The sequence below is a fragment of the Cyanistes caeruleus genome, chromosome 30, assembly GCF_971803275.1.
Source record: "Cyanistes caeruleus chromosome 30, bCyaCae1.hap1.1, whole genome shotgun sequence".
In the NCBI taxonomy this organism is placed as follows: Eukaryota; Metazoa; Chordata; class Aves; order Passeriformes; family Paridae; genus Cyanistes; species Cyanistes caeruleus.
The window spans coordinates 2,276,062-2,295,887 of record NC_141730.1 but is presented as its reverse complement, the minus strand read 5'-3'; the positions used below and the strand labels follow the sequence as shown (position 1 = coordinate 2,295,887).

At 62.3% G+C, this 19,826-nt stretch overlaps 2 protein-coding genes across 6 annotated transcripts in view; one reads left to right on the top strand and one right to left on the bottom strand.

Annotated features, from left to right (window-relative positions):
* DCAF8 (DDB1 and CUL4 associated factor 8) overlaps positions 1-2,995 on the top strand; it is a 31,959-nt gene extending 28,964 nt beyond the window's left edge. For all 3 annotated transcript variants that reach the window (XM_086866412.1, XM_086866414.1, XM_086866413.1), the window contains one exon: positions 1,049-2,995. In XM_086866412.1, coding sequence (XP_086722538.1) covers positions 1,049-1,159 — 111 coding nt within the window. In that variant the 3' untranslated portion in view covers positions 1,160-2,995. The remainder of the gene's footprint in view (positions 1-1,048) is intronic.
* A 1,130-nt stretch (positions 2,996-4,125) lies between these two features.
* On the bottom strand, positions 4,126-18,197 carry PEA15 (proliferation and apoptosis adaptor protein 15). Of its 3 annotated transcripts, none has more exons than XM_086866455.1 (4): positions 18,116-18,197; positions 9,769-10,149; positions 7,370-7,525; positions 4,126-5,953 (listed from the first exon to the last, which is right to left on the bottom strand). In XM_086866455.1, the coding sequence occupies exons 2-4, from the start codon at positions 10,145-10,147 to the stop codon at positions 5,889-5,891; spliced, it is 600 nt and encodes a 199-aa protein (XP_086722581.1). In that variant the 5' UTR covers positions 10,148-10,149; positions 18,116-18,197; the 3' UTR covers positions 4,126-5,888. The 3 variants fall into 3 exon arrangements, with proteins under 3 accessions (XP_086722581.1, XP_086722582.1, XP_086722580.1); XM_086866456.1 differs by having other exon boundaries at positions 9,769-9,942; positions 18,116-18,196; XM_086866454.1 differs by lacking the exon at positions 18,116-18,197 and having other exon boundaries at positions 9,769-10,892.
* Positions 18,198-19,826: the final 1,629 nt, after the last annotated feature.

Sequence of the window (19,826 nt, the reverse complement as noted above, 5' to 3'; positions counted from 1 at the left end):
TATCCCAATCCCCCCCATTTTCCAATCCCCCCCATTTCCCCAATCCCCCTCTTTATCCCAATTTCCCCCAATCCCCCCATATTCCCAATCCCCCCCATTCCCCCAATCCCCCCCATTCCCCCAATCCCCCCCATTTCCCCCAATCCCCCCCATTTCCCCCAATCCCCCCCATTTTCCCCATTTCCCCATTCCCCCAATCCCCCCCAATCCCCCCCATTTCCCCAATCCCCCCATTTCCCCAATCCCCCCATTTCCCCCAATCCCCCCATTCCCCCAATCCCCCCCTTTATCCCATTTATCCCAATCCCCCCATTTTTCCCAATCCCCCCATATCCCCAATCCCCCCATATCCCCAATCCCCCCCATTTCCCCCAATCCCCCCATTCCCCCAATCCCCCCCATTTTTCCCAATCCCCCCCATTTCCCCAATCCCCCCATTTTCCCAATGCCCCCATTCCCCCAATCCCCCCCTTTATCCCATTTTCCCCAATCCCCCCCAATCCCCCTCATTCCCCCAATCCCCCCCCTTTATCCCATTTCCCCAATCCCCCCATTCCCCCAATCCCCCCCATTTCCCCAATCCCCCCATTCCCCCAATTCCCCCCATTTTTCCCATTTCCCCAATCCCCCCATTTCCCCCAATCCCCCCCATTCCCCCAATCCCCCCATTCCCCCAATCCCCCCATTTCCCCAATCCCCCCATTTCCCCCAATCCCCCCCCTTTATCCCAATCCCCCCATTTCCCCCAATCCCCCCATTTCCCCCAATCCCCCCATTTCCCCCAATCCCCCCCATTCCCCCAATCCCCCCAATCCCCCCCAATCCCCCCCATTCCCCCAATCCCCCCATTCCCCCAATCCCCCCATTTCCCCAATCCCCCCATTTCCCCAATCCCCCCATTTCCCCAATCCCCCCCTTTATCCCATTTCCCCCAATCCCCCCCATTCCCCCAATCCCCCCCATTTCCCAATCCCCCCATTCCCCAATCCCCCCATTTCCCCAATCCCCCCATTTTCCCCCATTCCTGACCCTCTTTTCCCTCCCCCAGCGCCGCCGGGAGCCGGGGGCCGATTCCCCCTCGGACGATTCCGGGAGCTCCTCGGACACTTCGGACGATGAGGAGGAGGGGCCGGACCGGGTGCAGTGCATGCCCTCGTGAGCCCCAAAAAACCCCCCCAGAACCCCCCAAATCCCCCCAAAATCCCCACCCTGGGGGGGCCCCACCCCACTAACACTTGGAGCTTTCTATTGCCCTCGTTCAGCCCCCCCAGATTCCCGGTTTTCCCCTTTTTTTGGGGGTCCCCATCCCATTTATTCCCTCACTTTCCCCTTTTTTCCTCTTTTTTGGGGGTCCCTTCCCATTTTTTCCCCTTTTTCCCCTTTTTTTCCCCTTTTTTTCCCTTTTTTCCCCCTTTTTTCCCCCTTTCTTCCCTTTTTTTCCGTTTTTTCCCCTTTTTCCCTTTTTTCCCCCTTTTTCCCTTTTTTTCCCCCTTTTTTTTCCCCCTTTTTTCCCTTTTTTCCCCTTTTTTCCCCCTTTTTTCCCCTTTTTCCCCCCTTTTTTCCCCCTTTTTTTTTCCCTTTTTTCCCCTTTTTTCCCCCCTTTTTTTCCCTTTTTTCCCCCTTTTTTTTCCCCTTTTTTCCCTTTTTTTTCCTTTTTTTCCCCTCTTTTTCCCCTTTTTTTCCCTTTCCCCGCTTTTTCCCTTTTTTCCTCTTTTTTCCCTTTTTTTTCTCTTTTTTTCCACCTTTTCCCCCCTTTTTTCCCTTTTTTCCCCTTTTTCCCCTTTTCCATTTTTCCCCCCCTTATTCCCCTTTTTTCCCCCCTTTTTTCCCATTTTTTCCCCTTTTTCTTTCCCTTTTTTTCCCCTTTTTTCCCCTTTTCCCCCTTTTTTTTTTCCCCTTTTCCCCTTTTTTCCCATTTTTCCCCTTTTCTTGGGGTTCCCCTCTCAATTTGGGGGTGCCCAGGGGGGATTTTTTCCCCAATTTTTCCCCCCAATTTTTCCCATCTTCCCCATTTTTTTCCTCTTTTTTCCCCCAATTTCCCTTTTTTTCCCCCTCTTATTTTCCCCCCTATTTTTTCCCATCCCCCCTTCCTTTTCCCCCATTTTTCCCCATTTTTTTTCCCTTTTTCCCCATTTTTTCCCCATATTCCCCCCATTTTTCCCCATTTCCCCCATTTTTTTCCCATTTTTTCCCAATTTTTCCCATTTTCCCCCATTTTTTCCCTTTTTCCCCATTTTCCCCAATTTTTTCCTCATTTCCCCCCATTTTTCCCCATTTTTTTCCCATTTCCCCCCTTTTATTTCCCCATTTTTCCCCATTTTTCCCCATTTTTTTCCCTTTTTCCCCACATTTTTCCCCATTTCCCCATTTTTTTCCCCATTTTTCCCCATTTTCTCTCATTTTCCCCCCATTTTTTCCCCTTTTCCCCCAATTTTTCCCCCTTTTTCCCCCTTTTCCCCCCATTTCCCCCAATTTTTTTCCCTCTTTTTCCCCATTTTCCCCATTTTTTCCCCTTTTCCCCCAATTTTTCCCCCATTTTCCCCCATTTCCCCCCATTTTTTCCCCCTTTTCCCCCATTTTTTTCCATTTTTCCCCCCGTTTTCCCCCATTTTCCCCCAATTTTTCCCCATTTTTTTTCCCATTTTCCCCCATTTTTCCCATTTTCCCCCATTTTTCCCCCATTTCCCAGGGTGGGATCTCCCTCCCTCTGTACATAGCCGTGATTTGCACTTGGTTTGGCCCCTTTCACCCCCCCAAAAACCCCAAAAACCCCTAAAAAACCACAAAAAACCCTTTCATTTCCCATTTCTTTTCTCGGGGGAGGGGTTCAGGGGGGTTTTTTTGGGGGAAAAACCCCAAAATTTCCCTGTTTAGAGGCCTAATTTTATATTGTATTAAAAAAAAAAAACCAAATGGGCCCGGGAATTCTCCCTGGCAGAGCTGTAAAAGTTGGGATATATATTATATATAAATGCAATAAAAACCGACTCAACGAGCCCCAGCCTCCCCAAAATTTCTCTCCCACCCCCTCCCTGAACTCCCTGGGATTTTCCCCCATTTTTTTTGTCCCGTTTTCCCCAGATTTTCCCCCAAAAACCCTCGCACAGAACAGATTTTTTCCATCTTTATCGATACACAGTCAGCACGGTCTGGGGGGGGAGGGGAGGGAATTTGGGGAGGGGGCGACACCCAGAGACCCCCCCCCGATGGGGGTCGCACCCCTGGGTCCCCCCTCTTTGACGTGATGAGGGAATCAAATCGATTTTTAACCAAATCCAGCGTTTTTCACAGAGATTTGGGGACAATCCTGAGGTTGGGGACAATAAATAAAGGTGGGGGGGTGGGTGGGGGAGGGGATAATTTGGGGAGGGGGCACAGGGATAAATTTGGGGGGGTGGGGGACACACGAGCCGGTGGCTGCTGCGGGTTTTAGCTTTTATTAAATAAAATATATTAATTAATTAACATTTAATTAACTCTGCTGCCCCCCCCCTCCCCCTCCCCTCCCCCTCCCCCCCGGGTTAGTAACTAAACCTGAACCCCAAAAATCCCCTCCCCCCCACCCCCAATTTGGGGCTCCTCCCCCCCAGTTTGGTACTGGGAAGGGACTGGGAGGACCCCCCCCACTCAAAAAATTTGGGGGGGGGGCAGCCAGAATGCCCAAATTTTAAAAAAATGGGAATTTTAGGGGGTTTTTCCCCAATTTTGGGGTTTTTTACCCAATTTTGGGGGATTTTTTCCCCAATTTTGGGGGGTTTTTCCCCAATTTTGGGGGTTTTTTCCCCAATTTTAGGGGTTTTTTACCCAATTTTGGAGGTTTTTTCCCCAATTTTCTGGATTTTTTACCCAATTTTGGGGTTTTTTACCCAATTTTGGGGATTTATTCCCAATTTTAGGGGTTTTTTTCCCCAATTTTGGGGTTTTTTTCCCCAATTTTGGGGATTTTCCCCAATTTTGGAGTTTTTTTCCCCAATTTTGGGGGGGTTTCCCCAATTTTGGGGGTCTTTTCCCCAATTTTGGGGTTTTTTTCCCCAATTTTGGGGATTTTTTCCCCAATTTTGGGGGTTTTTTGCTCAATTTTGGGGATTTTTCCTCAATTTTGGGGTTTTTTTCCCCAATTTTGGGGGATTTTTCCTCAATTTTGGGGTGTTTTTCCTCAATTTTGGGGGTCACAACTTTCTCACCCCCCCCAAAAATGTGAATTTTGGGGTTTTTTTCCCCCAATTTTTGGGGGTGTCACCACTTCCCCTCCCCCCAAAAATGGGAATTTCGGATTTTTTCCCCAATTTTTGGGGGGGGGGGGGTCACCACTCACTGTCCCCTCCCCCCTCCTTTTTGTCACCTCCTTGTCCCCTCCTTGGGGGGGGCCGAGACCCCCCCCCAAAATCAACCCCGACCTCAGCGACCTCCCGACCTCCCCCAGCCCTCCTGTGCCCCCCCCCCCCAAAATTTGGGGGGGGGTCCCGGTGCTTGTGACCCCCCCAAAATTGAGCTCAGGGGTCTCAAATATCTGTGACCCCCCCCAAATTGGGGTGGGGGGTCCCCAGGAATTGTGACCCCCCCCCTCCTCAAATTAACCCCCCAAATTGGGGTGGGGGGAGGGGTCCCAATGTGACCCCCCTCCTCAAATTTACCCCCCAAATTGGGGTGGGGGTCCCAATATTTGTGACCCCCCCCTCCTCAAATTTACCCGCCCCCCAAATTGGGGTGGGGGGAGGGGTCCCAATGTGACCCCCCCTCCCCAAATTTACCCCCCCTCAAATTGGGGTGGGGGGAGGGGTCCCAATGTGACCCCCCCTCCCCAAATTTACCCCCCCTCAAATTGGGGTGGGGGGTCCCAATATATGTGACCCCCCCCTCCTCAAATTTACCCCCCAAATTGGGGTGGGGGGTCCCAGAAATTGTGACCCCCCCCCATTTTATTCCCAAATTGGGGTGGGGGGTCCCCAGGAATTGTGACCCCCCCTCCTCAAATTAACCCCCCAAATTGGGGTGGGGGGAGGGGTCCCAATGTGACCCCCCCCTCCTCAAATTAACCCCCCCAAATTGGGGTGGGGGGTCCCAATATATGTGACCCCCCCCCAAATTTACCCCCCAAATTGGGGTGGGGGGAGGGGTCCCAATGTGACCCCCCCCTCCTCAAATTAACCCCCCCAAATTGGGGTGGGGGGGTCCCAGAAATTGTGACCCCCCCTCAAATTTACCCCCCCAAATTGGGGTGGGGGGAGGGGTCCCAATGTGACCCCCCCTCCCCGAATTTACCCCCCCCAAATTGGGGTGGGGGTCCCAATATTTGTGACCCCCCCCTCCTCAAATTTACCCCCCCCCCCCAAATTGGGGTGGGGGGAGGGGTCCCAATGTGACCCCCCCTCCTCAAATTAACCCCCCCAAATTGGGGTGGGGTCCCAATGTGACCCCCCCCTCCTCAAATTAACCCCCCCAAATTGGGGTGGGGGGTCCCAGGAATTGTGACACCCCCCCCCATTTTATTCCCAAATTGGGGTGGGGGGGTCCCGGTGCTTGTGACCCCCCCCCCCAAATTTTGTTGGGGGGGGGGGTCTCAGTCCCTGTCACTCCCCCCCGTGCCCCCCCCTCAAATTAGGGAAGGAATTTGGGGAATTTCGGGTGGGGGGAGGGGGGTTGGTCCCATTTGTTATGCCCCCCCCCAAATTAAATTGGGGAGGGGTCCCCATCCTCCCCCCCCCCAGTAGTTTGTTTTTTTTGGGGGGGGGTCCCATGGGAATTTCCCTTCCCCAATTCCCCCCTCCCCCATCTGGGGGGGTTTAAGACGTTCTTGGTGCCCCTCCCCCTCCCCTGAGCCCCCCCCCCCAGGGGGTGAAAATTGGGGAGGGGGCTCTGGGGGGGTTTTGGGGGGCTCCTCCTGCAGCTCAGGCCTTTTTCGGGGGGGGGGCCAGTTTGATGATCTCCTCCTCCGAGGGCTGCCGGATGATGTCTGGGGGGGGGACACGGGGGGGTCAGGGGGGCTTAGGGGGGGTCTCCCCTCCCCCACAGAGCCCCCAACCCTTCCTGGGGGTCTCCAATTCCGCCCGGGGGTCCCCAATTCTGGGCGGGGGTCTCCAGCCCTTCCTGGGGGGGTCCCCAGCCTTTCCTGGGGGGGGGTCCCCAACCCTTCCTGGGGGGGTCTCCAATCCTGTCCAGGGGTCCCCAACCCTTCCTGGGGGTCTCCAATTCCGCCCGGGGGTCCCCAATTCTGTGCAGGGGTCCCCAGCCTTTCCTGGGGGGGTCCCCAGCCCTTCCAGGGGGTCCTCAACCCTGCCCGGGGGTCCCCAGCCCTTCCTGAGGGTCCCCAGCCCTTCCTGGGGGTCTCCAGCTCTTCCTGGGGGGGTCTCCAGCTCTTCCTGGGGGTCCCCAACCCTGTCTGGGGGGTCTCCAACCTTTCCTGGGGGTCTCCAGCCCTGCCCGGGGGTCCCCAACTCTTCTGGGGGGGTCTTTAACCCCCCTTGGCATCCCTGTCACAGCCTTGGGATAATGGGGAGGGGTCTCCAACCCTTCCCGGGGATAATTGGGTTAATTGGGGGTCCCCGGCTGTCCCTGGGGGTCCCCGGCTGTCCCTGGGGATCCCCGACTGTCCCTGTCCTTGGGGGTCCCCGGCTGTCCTGGGGGTCTCTGGCTGTCCCTGGGGGTCCCCGGCTGTCCTGGGGGTCCCCAGCTGTCCCCATCTCTGGGGGTCTCTGGCTGTCCCTGGGGGTCCCCGGCTGTCCCTGGGGGTCCCCGGCTGTTCTGGGGGTCCCCAGCTGTCCCTGTCCCTGAGGGTCCCCAGCTGTCCCCATCTCTGGGGGTCTCTGGCTGTTCTGGGGGTCCCCGGCTGTCCCTGAGGGTCTGGGTGTCCTGGGGGGTCTCTGGCTGTCCCCATCTCTGGGGGTCCCCGGCTGTCCCTGGGGGTCCCCGGCTGTCCCTGTCCCCGGCTGTCCCTGGGGGTCCGGGTGTCCTGGGGGTCCCCGGCTGTCCCTGGGGGTCCCCAGCTGTCCCTGGGGGTCCCCGGCCGTCCCTCTTCCTGTCCCCGACTGTGTCTGGGGGTCCCCGGCTGTCCCTGTTCTGGGGGTCCCCAGCTGTCCCTGGGGGTCCCCAGCTGTCCCTTTCCCTGGGGGTCCCCGGCCGTCCCCGTCCCTGGGGGTCCCCGGCTGTCCCTGGGGGTCCCAGCTGTCCCTGTTCTGGGGGTCCCCAGCTGTCCCTTTCCCTGGGGGTCCCCAGCTGTCCCCGTCCCTGGGGGTCCCCAGCTGTCCCTGGGGGTCCCCAGCTGTCCCCATCCCTGGGGGTCCCCAGCTGTCCCTGGGGGTCCCCAGCTGTCCCCGTCCCTGGGGGTCCCCGGCCGTCCCCGTCCCGGTTTTATTTTGGGGAGGGGTCTCACCCTTGTACTTCTTGGCGCTGGGGATGCGCGTGAGCTTCGTGTCCACCTCGTCCTCCTCGGAGATCTTGAGCACCTGCGTGCGGTACTGGACAACCTTGGTCAGCAGGTCCGGCCGGCGCGAGATCTCGAAGATGTGCTCGATGTAGGACAGGTTGTCTGCGACACGGGGACACACGGGGACACACGGGACAAACATGGGACAGACACGGGACAGACACGGGACAGACACGGGACACACACGGGACACACACGGGATAAACACGGGACAGACACGGGACACACACGGGACACACACGGGACACACGGGACAGACACGGGACACACACGGGACACACACGGGACACACGGGACACACACGGGACACACACGGGACAGACACGGGACAAACACGGGACAAACACGGGACAGACACGGGACACACACAGGACAGACACGGGACACACACGGGACACACGGGACAGACACGGGACAGACACGGGACAGACACGGGACACACGGGACACACACGGGACACACGGGACAGACACGGGACACACACGGGACACACACGGGACAAACACGGGGACACACACGGGACACACACGGGACACACACGGGACACACACGGGACACACGGGACAGACACGGGACAAACACGGGACACACGGGACAGACACGGGACACACACGGGACACACACGGGACACACACGGGACACACACGGGACACACACGGGACACACACGGGACACACACGGGACACACACGGGACAAACACGGGACACACACGGGACACACACGGGACAGACACGGGACACACGGGACAGACACGGGACACACACGGGACACACGGGACAAACATGGGACACACACGGGACACACGGGACACACACGGGACACACACGGGACACACACGGGACACACGGGACACACGGGACACACGGGACACACGGGACACACACGGGACACACACGGGACACACGGGACACACGGGACACACGGGACACACACGGGACACACGGGACACACACGGGACACACACGGGACACACACGGGACACACACGGGACACACACGGGACAAACACGGGACAGACACGGGACACACGGGACAGACACGGGACACACACGGGACACACGGGACAAACATGGGACACACACGGGACACACGGGACACACACGGGACACACACGGGACAAACACGGGGACACACACGGGACACACACGGGACAGACACGGGACACGTGCTGGGCTCGGGCCACCCCCGCTGCGGCCGCCGGGGCCCAGAGGGGACGGGAGGGGGACAGGGACAGGGACAGGGACAGGGACAGGGACAGGGATGGGGACGGATGGGGATGGGGACAGGGATGGGGACGGGGACAGGGACAGGGACAGGGACGGGGATGGGGACGGATGGGGATGGGGACAGGGACAGGGACAGGGATGGGGACAGGAACAGGGACGGGGACAGGGATGGGGATGGGGATGGGGACAGGGGACAGAGACAGGATGAGGATGAGGATGAGGATGAGGATGAGGATGAGGATGAGGACAGGGACGGGGATGGGGATGGGGATGGGGACAGGGACGGGGATGGGGACAGGGACGGGGATGGGGACAGGGACGGGGATGGGGACAGGGACGGGGACGGGGATGGGGACAGGGGAGGGACAGGGATGGGGACAGGGGACAGGATGAGGATGAGGATGGGGACAGGGACAGGGATAAGGACGGGACAGGAGAGGGACAGGATGAAGAAGGAGCAGGGATGGGGACAGGAGAGGGACAGGTTGGGGACAGGGATCGGGATGGGAGGGGGACAGGATGAGGAGGGGACAGGGATGGGAATGGGGACAGGGACAGGGACAGGGACAGGAACCAGGAAAGGGGACGGGGACACTGGGGCGGGGATTAGGAGGAGGGACAGGAACCGGGAGAGGGGACAGGTGTTGGGGACAGGGACCGGGACTGGGGACAGGAACCGGGAGAGGGGACAGGTGTTGGGGACAGGGACCGGGACTGGGGACAGGAACCGGGAGAGGGGACTGGGAAAGGGCACGGGCGATGGGGACAGGGACCGGGAGAGGAGACAGGGAGAGGGGACAGGAACCAGGAGAGGGGACAGGGACTGGGATTGGGGACAGGGACTGGGACTGGGAACAGGGAGAGGGGACAGGAACCGGGGACAGGGACTGGGATTGGGGACAGGGACCGGGACTGGGGACAGGGACTGGGACAGGGGACGGGGACAGGGATGGGGACCAGCCCAAGGCTGGAGCAGCCCCGGGGCGCGGGGAGGGGACAGCGCCGGTGGCACGGGATGTCCCCGGGGCGCGGGGAGGGGACAGCGCCGGTGGCACGGGGATGTCCCCGGGGCGCGGGGAGGGGACAGCGCCGGTGGCACGGGGTGTCCCCGGGTCACACCTCGGTCCAGTTTGCTGTGGCGCTCCAGGAAGGCGAACCAGTGGTGGCCGGTGGCGATGGCGTCCCCCTCCCCGCTGGGGATGTCCTCGCGACACGCGGACTTGAGCTGCTCCAGGTCCTCGGCCGTGATGTTCTGGGCCAGCTCCTCCAGCAGACTGCGGTACTCGGCCATGGCTGGGGACACAGGGGACATCAGGGACACGGCTGGGGACACAGGGACACGGCTGGGGACAGAGGGGACACGGCTGGGGACACAGGGGACATCAGGGACACGGCTGGGGACATCAGGGACACGGCTGGGGACAGAGGGGACATCAGGGACATGGGTGACATGGCTGTTCTGGGCCAGCTCCTCCAGCAGACTGCGGTACTCGGCCATGGCTGGGGACACAGGGGACATCAGGGACATGGCTGGGGACACAGGGGACACGGCTGGGGACACAGGGGACATCAGGGACACGGCTGGGGACAGAGGGGACATCAGGGACACGGCTGGGGACATCCGGGACACGGCTGGGGACACAGGGGACATCAGGGACACGGCTGGGGACACAGGGGACATCAGGGACACGGCGGGGGACAGAGGGGACACGGCTGGGGACATCCGGGACACGGCTGGGGACACAGGGACACGGCTGGGGACACAGAGGGGACATCAGGGACACGGCTGGGGACAGCAGGGACATGGCTGGGGACACAGGGACATGGCTGGGGACACAGGGGACATCAGGGACACGGCTGGAGACATCAGGGACAGGGGACAGCAGGGACATGGCTGGGGACACAGGGGACATCAGGGACACGGCTGGGGACATCAGGGACAGGGGACATCAGGGACATGGGGGACATGGCTGTTCTGGGCCAGCTCCTCCAGCCGACTGCGGTGCTTGGCTGGGGACATCAAGGACATGGGGGACAGGGACACTTGGGGACATGGGGGACACAGGACTCAGCCATGGCTGGGGAACAGGGGGGACACAGTGTGAGGGACAGGGGACACGGCCGTGGGTGACAGGAGTGACACGGGACGGAGCCGTGTGTGGCGTGAGTGCTCCTGCTCTCAGCCACACGAGGGACAGGGGACTCGGCCACCTGTGTCACCCGTGTCACCGGTGTCACCAGTGTCACCTGTGTCACCTGTGTCACCAGTGTCACCGGTGTCACCTGTGTCACCTGTGTCACCCGTGTCACCTGTGTCACCAGTGTCACCGGTGTCACCCGTGTCACCCGTGTCACCTGTGTCACCTGTGTCACCCGTGTCACCCGTGTCACCTCTGTCACCCGTGTCACCTGTGTCACCTGTGTCACCCGTGTCACCCGTGTCACCTGTGTCACCTGTGTCACCTGTGTCACCAGTGTCACCGGTGTCACCTGTGTCACCCGTGTCACTAGTGTCACCTGTGTCACCAGTGTCACCGGTGTCACCTGTGTCACCCGTGTCACTAGTGTCACCTGTGTCACCAGTGTCACCGGTGTCACCTGTGTAACCGGTGTCACCTGTGTCACCCGTGTCACCTGTATCACCTGTGTCACCAGTGTCACCAGTGTCACCGGTGTCACCTGTGTCACCAGTATCACCTGTGTCACCTGTGTCACCAGTGTCACCTGTGTAACCGGTGTCACCTGTGTCACCAGTGTCACCAGTCACCTGTGTCACCTGTGTCACCCGTGTCCCCAGCCTCAGCCACTGGTGCCAGGTCCAGCCCCGGCCTCTGCCACCATCACAAACGTCACCAATGTCCCCAGACTCAGTCACGAGTGTCACGAGTGTCCCTGGGCTCAGTCCCCGGTGCCAGCCCAGCCCCAGCCTCAGTCCCCGGTGTCACCAGTGTCCCCAGCCTCAGCCACAAGTGTCACCGGTGTACTGCACTCAGTCCCTGGTGTCACAACTGTCCCCAACCTCAGTCCCCGCTGTCACCGGTGTCCCCAGTCCCTGGTGCCACCAGTGTCCCCAGCCCCAGTCCCCGCTGTCACCAGTGTCCCCAGCCTCAGTCCCTGGTGTCACCGCATCCCCAGTCCCTGGTGTCACCAGTGTCCCCAGCCCCAGTCCCTGGTGTCACCACATCCCCAGTCCCTGGTGTCACCGGTGTCCCCAGCCCCAGTCCCCGCTGTCACCGGTGTCCCCAGCCCCAGTCCCTGGTGTCACCGATGTCCCCAACCTCAGTCCCCGCTGTCACTGCATCCCCAGTCCCTGGTGTCACCGGTGTCCCCAGCCCCAGTCCCCGCTGTCACCGGTGTCCCCAGCCCCAGTCCCTGGTGTCACCAGTGTCCCCAGCCCCAGTCCCCGCTGTCACCGCTGTCACCAGTGTCCCCAGCCCCTGGTGTCACCGGTGTCCCCAGCCCCAGTCCCCGCTGTCACCGCTGTCACCACATCCCCAGTCCCTGGTGTCACCGGTGTCCCCAGCCCCAGCCCCTGGTGTCACCGGTGTCCCCAGCCCCAGTCCCCGCTGTCACCAGTGTCCCCAGCCTCAGTCCCCGGTGTCACCGCGTCCCCAGTCCCCGCTGTCACCGCTGTCACCACATCCCCAGTCCCTGGTGTCACCGGTGTCCCCAGCCCCAGTCCCCGCTGTCACCGGTGTCCCCAGCCCCAGCCCCTGGTGTCACCGGTGTCCCCAGCCCCAGTCCCCGCTGTCACCGCGTCCCCGGGCTCAGTCCCGGTGCCAGCCCAGCCCCCGGCCGTGACTCATGTGACGCTCACGGGATGTGACAGGGACCGAGCAGGGACCGACGGCGGCTGCTCCGTGTCCCCCCCGTGTCCCCCCCCCGCTGCCGCCACCACCCAGCGCGGAGGGGGGGCTCGGGCAGCCCCTCCCCGACCCCCCCCTCGCACGGGGCTGTTTGCACGCGCACCCCAAATTCCCACTGACCCCCCCCTTGCACACCCCAAATTCACTGACACCCCCCTTTACACACCCCAAATTCACTGACACCCCCCTTGCACACCCCAAATTCACTGACACCCCCTTTACACACCCCAAATTCACTGACACCCCCCTTTACACACCCCAAATTCACTGACACCCCCCTTGCACACCCCAAATTCACTGACACCCCCTTTACACACCCCAAATTCACTGACCCCCCCTTTACACACCCCAAATTCACTGACACCCCCTTGCACACCCCAAATTCACTGACACCCCATTGCACACCCCAAATTCACTGACCCCCCCCTTGCACACCCCAAATTCACTGACACCCCCTTTACACACCCCAAATTCACTGACCCCCCCTTTACACACCCCAAATTCACTGACACCCCCTTTACACACCCCAAATTCAGTGCCCCCCCCTTTGCACACCCCAAATTCACTGACACCCCCTTGCACACCCCAAATTCACTGACCCCCCTTTACACACCCCAAATTCACTGCCCCCCCCTTGCACACCCCAAATTCACTGACCCCCCATTTACACACCCCAAATTCACTGACACCCCCTTTACACACCCCAAATTCACTGACCCCCCCTTTACACACCCCAAATTCACTGACACCCCCTTTACACACCCCAAATTCAGTGCCCCCCCCTTTGCACACCCCAAATTCACTGACACCCCCTTGCACACCCCAAATTCACTGACACCCCCTTGCACACCCCAAATTCACTGACCCCCCCTTTGCACACTCACCCCAAATTCACTGCCCCCCCCTTGCACACCCCAAATTCACTGACCCCCCATTTACACACCCCAAATTCACTGACACCCCCTTTACACACCCCAAATTCACTGACCCCCCCTTGCACACCCCAAATTCACTGACACCCCCTTGCACACCCCAAATTCACTGACCCCCCCTTTACACACCCCAAATTCACTGACCCCCCCTTGCACACCCCAAATTCACTGACCCCCCCCTTGCACACCCCAAATTCAGTGCCCCCCCTTGCACACCCCAAATTCACTGACACCCCCTTTACACACCCCAAATTCACTGACCCCCCCTTGCACACCCCAAATTCACTGACCCCCCCTTTACACACCCCAAATTCACTGACCCCCCCTTTACACACCCCAAATTCACTGAACCCCCCCTTTGCGCACCCCAAATTCACTGCCCCCCCTTGCACACCCCAAATTCAGTGACCCCCCTTTACACACCCCAAATTCCCACTGACCCCCCCCTTGCACACCCCAAATTCACTGACCCCCCCTTTACACACCCCAAATTCACTGACCTCCCCTTGCACACCCCAAATTCACTGACCCCCCCCCTTGCACACCCCAAATTCACTGCCCCCCCCTTGCACACCCCAAATTCACTGACACCCCCCTTGCACACCCCAAATTCCCACTGACCCCCCTTGCACACCCCAAATTCACTGACACCCCCTTGCACACCCCAAATTCACTGACCCCCCCTTTGCACACCCCAAATTCACTGACACCCCCCCTTGCACACCCCAAATTCCCACTGACCCCCCCTTTACACACCCCAAATTCACTGACCCCCGCTTTACACACCCCAAATTCACTGACACCCCCTTTGCACACCCCAAATTCTCACTGACCCCCCCTTTACACACCCCAAATTCACTGCCCCCCCCTTGCACACTCACCCCAAATTCAGTGACCCCCCCCTGCACACCCCAAATTCACTGAACCCCCCTTGCACACCCCAAATTCCCACTGACCCCCCCTTTACACACCCCAAATTCACTGACCCCCCCTTTGCACACCCCAAATTCACTGACCCCCCCTTTACACACCCCAAATTCACTGACACCCCCCTTTACACACCCCAAATTCCCACTGACCCCCCCTTGCACACCCCAAATTCACTGACCCCCCCTTGCACACCCCAAATTCCCACTGCCCCCCCTTTGCACACCCCAAATTCACTGACCCCCCCTTTGCACACCCCAAATTCACTGACACCCCCCCTTTGCGCACCCCAAATTCACTGACACCCCCTTGCACACCCCAAATTCACTGACCCCCCCTTTGCACACCCCAAATTCACTGACCCCCCCTTTACACACCCCAAATTCCCACTGACCCCCCTTTGCACACCCCAAATTCACTGACCCCCCCTTGCACACCCCAAATTCACTGACCCCCCCTTTGCACACCCCAAATTCACTGACCCCCCCTTTACACACCCCAAATTCACTGACCCCCCCTTTACACACCCCAAATTCACTGAACCCCCCTTTACACACCCCAAATTCACTGACCTCCCCTTGCACACCCCAAATTCACTGACCCCCCCCCTTGCACACCCCAAATTCACTGACCCCCCTTGCACACCCCAAATTCACTGCCCCCCCCTTGCACACCCCAAATTCACTGACACCCCCCTTGCACACCCCAAATTCCCACTGACCCCCCATTTACACACCCCAAATTCACTGACACCCCTTGCACACCCCAAATTCACTGACACCCCCTTGCACACCCCAAATTCACTGACCCCCCCTTTACACACCCCAAATTCACTGACCCCCCCTTTGCACACCCCAAATTCAGTGCCCCCCCTTGCACACCCCAAATTCAGTGCCCCCCCTTTGCACACTCACCCCAAATTCACTGACCCCCCCCTTGCACACCCCAAATTCAGTGCCCCCCCTTTGCACACTCACCCCAAATTCAGTGCCCCCCCCCCTTTCACTGACCCCCCCGCCCCCCGCGCTCTCTGGGGGGGTCTCAGCCGTGGCTGGGGGGGGGGGGGGGGTCACTGTCCCCCCTCTCCCGCCGGTCCCCGTTGCCATGGCGACGCCGCCACCCACGCAGGGATGCGGTTGCCACGGCAACGCATCACCCGCCCGCCCATCCCCCCCCCCCCATCCCGCACCTTTTGGGGAGGGGGGGGGGGGGGGCGCGGTGTGGGGGGGTCTCGCGGACCCCACGGACACGCGGGGGGGGTCACAGGTGGCGTTGTGGGGGGGGGGGAGGGGACACACACACACACACGGTCACGTCGCTGTCCCCACCCCCCCCCCCCGTGACTACTCCCGTAAACAACCCCCCCCCCCACGCCCCCCCCCACGCCCCCCCACTCGTGACTGTGCTTGGTAAACACCCCCCCTCCCCCCCCCACACGTGAGACCCCCCCCCAGCCCCTCCTCCCACGCCCCCCCCCCAGGAACAGACGCTCCCCCCCACGCCCCCCCCCACGCACAGACGCGCCCCCCCCCCACGCTCCTCTCCAATAACAAACCCTCCCCCCACGCACGGACCCTCCCCCCACTCACCGACCCTCCCCCCCCCCAAAACACTCCCCCCACGCACAAACCCTGCCCCCCCCCCCCAAAAAGGAACAGACGCTCCCCCCACGCTGCCCCCCCCCCACCATAACAAACCCCTCCCCCCCCACTCACGGCCCCTCCCCCCCCGCGTGTCCGAGCGCGCGGCCCCTTTAAGGCCGCCGATGACTCAGCCCCGGCCGGACACGGGGCCTTCCGCCGGGGGGGGGGCGGGGACCGGGACCCCCCCCCCCCTTCCCCGCTCCTCCGGCCCCTCCCGCGTTCCCAGGCCCGGCCCGGCCCCCCCCGCGCCCGTTCCCGCGGGGAATCCGCCAGGAAAAGGATGGGGATGGGAAAAACGGGGGGGGAAAATACCCGCGACCCCCCCCCCCCCACCGCCCTGGGACCCCCCCGCCCCATTCACGTTTCTCATGCAAAGCAACTCATGAATATTCACGAGGGGCGGGGCCCCGCGGGGCCCCATTCAGTTGGGCGGGCGGGGGGCTCGGGGGGCTCGGGGGGTTCGTCCCGGGCTCGTGGGGGGGGGGCAGGACACGGGTGGGACGGTCCCCTCCCCCCTTTGTGTCCCCCGTGGGGGGGGTCTGGGGGGGCGCCGATCCCATCGCTGCCCCCCCCCCCCATCCCCACCCCGCTTGTTTTTGGGGAGAGCGGGACGAGGGGGGAGGGTCCCCCACGAGCCCCCCCCCCCCCCCTCCCCACGCAGCGTGGGGACAAGGGGCCCTTTGTGGCTCGGGGAGCGGCGCGGCCGCCTCCGGCCCCCCCCCGGCCCCCCCCGGAATGCGAGTCACGGCTCCGGCCCCACGGCCACGGCCTCGGCCCCACTGCCCGGCCCCACTGCCCGGTCCCCACGGTCACTCTCCGGTCCCCACGGTCACTCTCCGGCCCCACGGTCACTCTCCGGCCCCTCCGTGTCACCCCCCCCGTGGGCACCGCCCTGCCCCAGGGCCACCGCCACCCTCCTGCCCCGCTGTCCCCTCAGTGTCGCGAGGGTCCCACGCGTGTGGCGGGGGTCCCGCCCCGCCCCGGCGGCCGCAGCATCCCCGCGCACATCTGGGGCACAGCTGGGGCACAGCTGGGGCACAGCTGGGCGCGATCCTTCCCCTCTCCCCTGCCTCAGTTTCCCCACGCGGGGCCGCTCCGTGGGACGGGGCACGGGTGGGGTGGGGGGCGATGAGTCCTGAGACCCCCCCCCCCCATCCCTCCCCACGTCCCCTCCCCGTCCCTTTCCCGGGCCCCCGCCCCGTCCCGGAGCGGAGACGCGGAAGCGGCGGCGTCTCCCGCGGCCCAGTTCGGGACCAGTTTGGCCCCAGTTTGGCCCCAGTTTGGCCCCCGCCGGCGGCGCGTGACCGCCTCACGCGCCCCTTCCCCACCCGCGTGTCCCCCCCGCCATGTCCCCAAACCCGGGGGGGGTCAGGGGGGGGTCAGCCCGTCCCGGGGGATGCGGTGGCATCGCCGGTGCCGGGCGCTACTGGGAGCACTGGGTGGCACCGCGGGGACGGGACGTGCGGCCCGGGGGGACCGCGGTGACATCGCCGGGGGGACACGGGGGGGGGACACGGGGGGGGGGCTCGGGTGGGGATGGGGGTCCCGCTGTCACCGCGGGGGGGGGGGGGACACGGGGGGGAAGGACCCGGTGTCCCGCGTGGGGACCGGGACGGGGGGGTGGAACAGGGACAGGGATGGGGACAGGGATGGGGACAGGGACAGGGACGGGGGGGATGGCGGGTCCCGCGTCCCGCGTGGGGACCGGGAGCCACCGAGTGTCCCCCCCTCGCCACAGCGTGTCACGGGTTCGAGCCCCCCCGGCAGCGAAAGGGGAAGTGAAAGGGGGGGGATGGGGGGCACCGGGGGACCCTGTCCGGGACCACCGCCACCATTAACTCCTTCCTGCCCGCCCGGCGGGGATGACGGGAGCGGGGGGGATGCTGTGCCGGCCGGGGGGGGTCACACAGAGCCGGGGGAGCCATCACCGCGGTTCCGGGGCCGCTGGAGCGCACCGGGAGCGGCTCCGGGAGCGGCCCCGGCAGCGGATGGAGGCGGCGGCCGCGGGGTCCATCCGGTGCCGGAGCGGCCGACGGAGCCGCTGGCGGGGCCGGGGGTCGCTCGGTGGCTCCGGGCCCCCCTCCCCGGCCGCACTTACCGGCCGCGGGCGCTGCCGGTGCCGGTGCCGCTGCCGCCGCTCGGGCTCTCAGTGCCGCCGCTCTGAGCGGGGGTGGGCGGGGCCTAACGGGGCGGGGTCGGAGGGGGCGGGGCTTGGAGGGGCGGGGTCGGTGGGGAGGAGCCGCCCCGTCCTCCCCCCCCCTCCCCCGGGTCCCCCGCGGCCGAGATTTGGGGTCCCCGCGGGGGGGACGTTCACACACGGCTCCAGGAGGGGATCTGGAGGGGGGATCCCACTCTGGGATCTGTCACTGGGATCTGGAGGGGGGATCCCACTCGGGGATCTGTCACTGGGATCTGGAGGGGGGATCCCACTCGGGGATCTGTCATTGGGATCTGGAGGGGGGATCCCACTCTGGGATCTGGAGGGGGGATCCCACTCTGGGATCTGGCACTGGGATCTGGAGCGGGGATCCCACTCTGGGGTCCTGCACTGGGATCTGGAGGGGGGATCCCACTCTGGGATCGAGCACTGGGATCTGGAGGAGGGATCCCATAGTAGGATCTGGCACTGGGACCCCACATTGACATTCCCCACTGGGATCAGGCACTGGGATCTGGAGGGGGGATCCCACTCTGGGATCGGGCACTGGGATCTGGAGGGGGGATCCCACTCTGGGGCCCTGCACTGGGATCTGGAGGGGGGATCCCACTCGGGGATCTGTCACTGGGATCTGGAGGGGGGATCCCACTCGGGGATCTGGCACTGGGATCTGGAGGGGGGATCCCACTCGGGGATCTGTCACTGGGATCTGGAGGGGGGATCCCACTCTGGGGCCCTGCACTGGGATCTGGAGGGGGGATCCCACTCTGGGGCCCTGCACTGGGATCTGGAGGGGGGATCCCACTCTGGGGTCCTGCACTGGGATCTGGTATTGGGATCCCCCACTGGGATCTGGCACTGGGATCTCACCTGGGGATCCCACACTGGGATTTGGCACAGGGATCTCATGTGGGGATCCTAGCCAGGGATCTGTCACAGGGATCAGGGGCTCTCACAGGGTGGATCTCCTCTGGGGATCTTGCCCAAGGGATCTCGTGCAGGGATCTTTCACAGAGGATCTGGCACAGGGATGTGGCACTGGGATCCCACACAGGGATCTTGTCTGGAGGATCTGGCACAGGGATCCGCTGTGGGGAATCTCATACAGGGATCCCACATGAGGGATCTCCCACGGGGATCATGCCCAGCGGGGATCTGGCAACGGGATCCAGCACAGGGATCTCGTGTGGAGAGGTGGCAGGGGGGTCTTGTCTGGGGGGATCTCCCGTGGGGGAAAACCCGATTGGGAATCTCATAGGGGGGATCTCCCATGGGGATCTTGCACTGGGAATCTCACACAGGGAATCCCGCACAGGGATCTCCCATGGGGATCGTGAACTGGGAATCTCACACAGGGATCACCCGTGGGGATCTTGCACTGGGATCTTGTACAGGGATCTCCCATGGGGATCTTGTGCAGGGAATCTCGCACTGGGATCTCATACAGGGATTTCGTACAGGGATCTCGTGCTGGGATCTTGTACAGGGATCTCGTACAGGGATCTTGTGCTAGGATCTCATACAGGGATCTCACACTGGGATCTCGTACAGGGATCTCGTGCTGGGATCTTGTATGGGGATCTCATACAGGGATCTCGTACAGGGATCTTGTGCTGGGATCTTGTACAGGGATCTCATACAGGGATCTCAT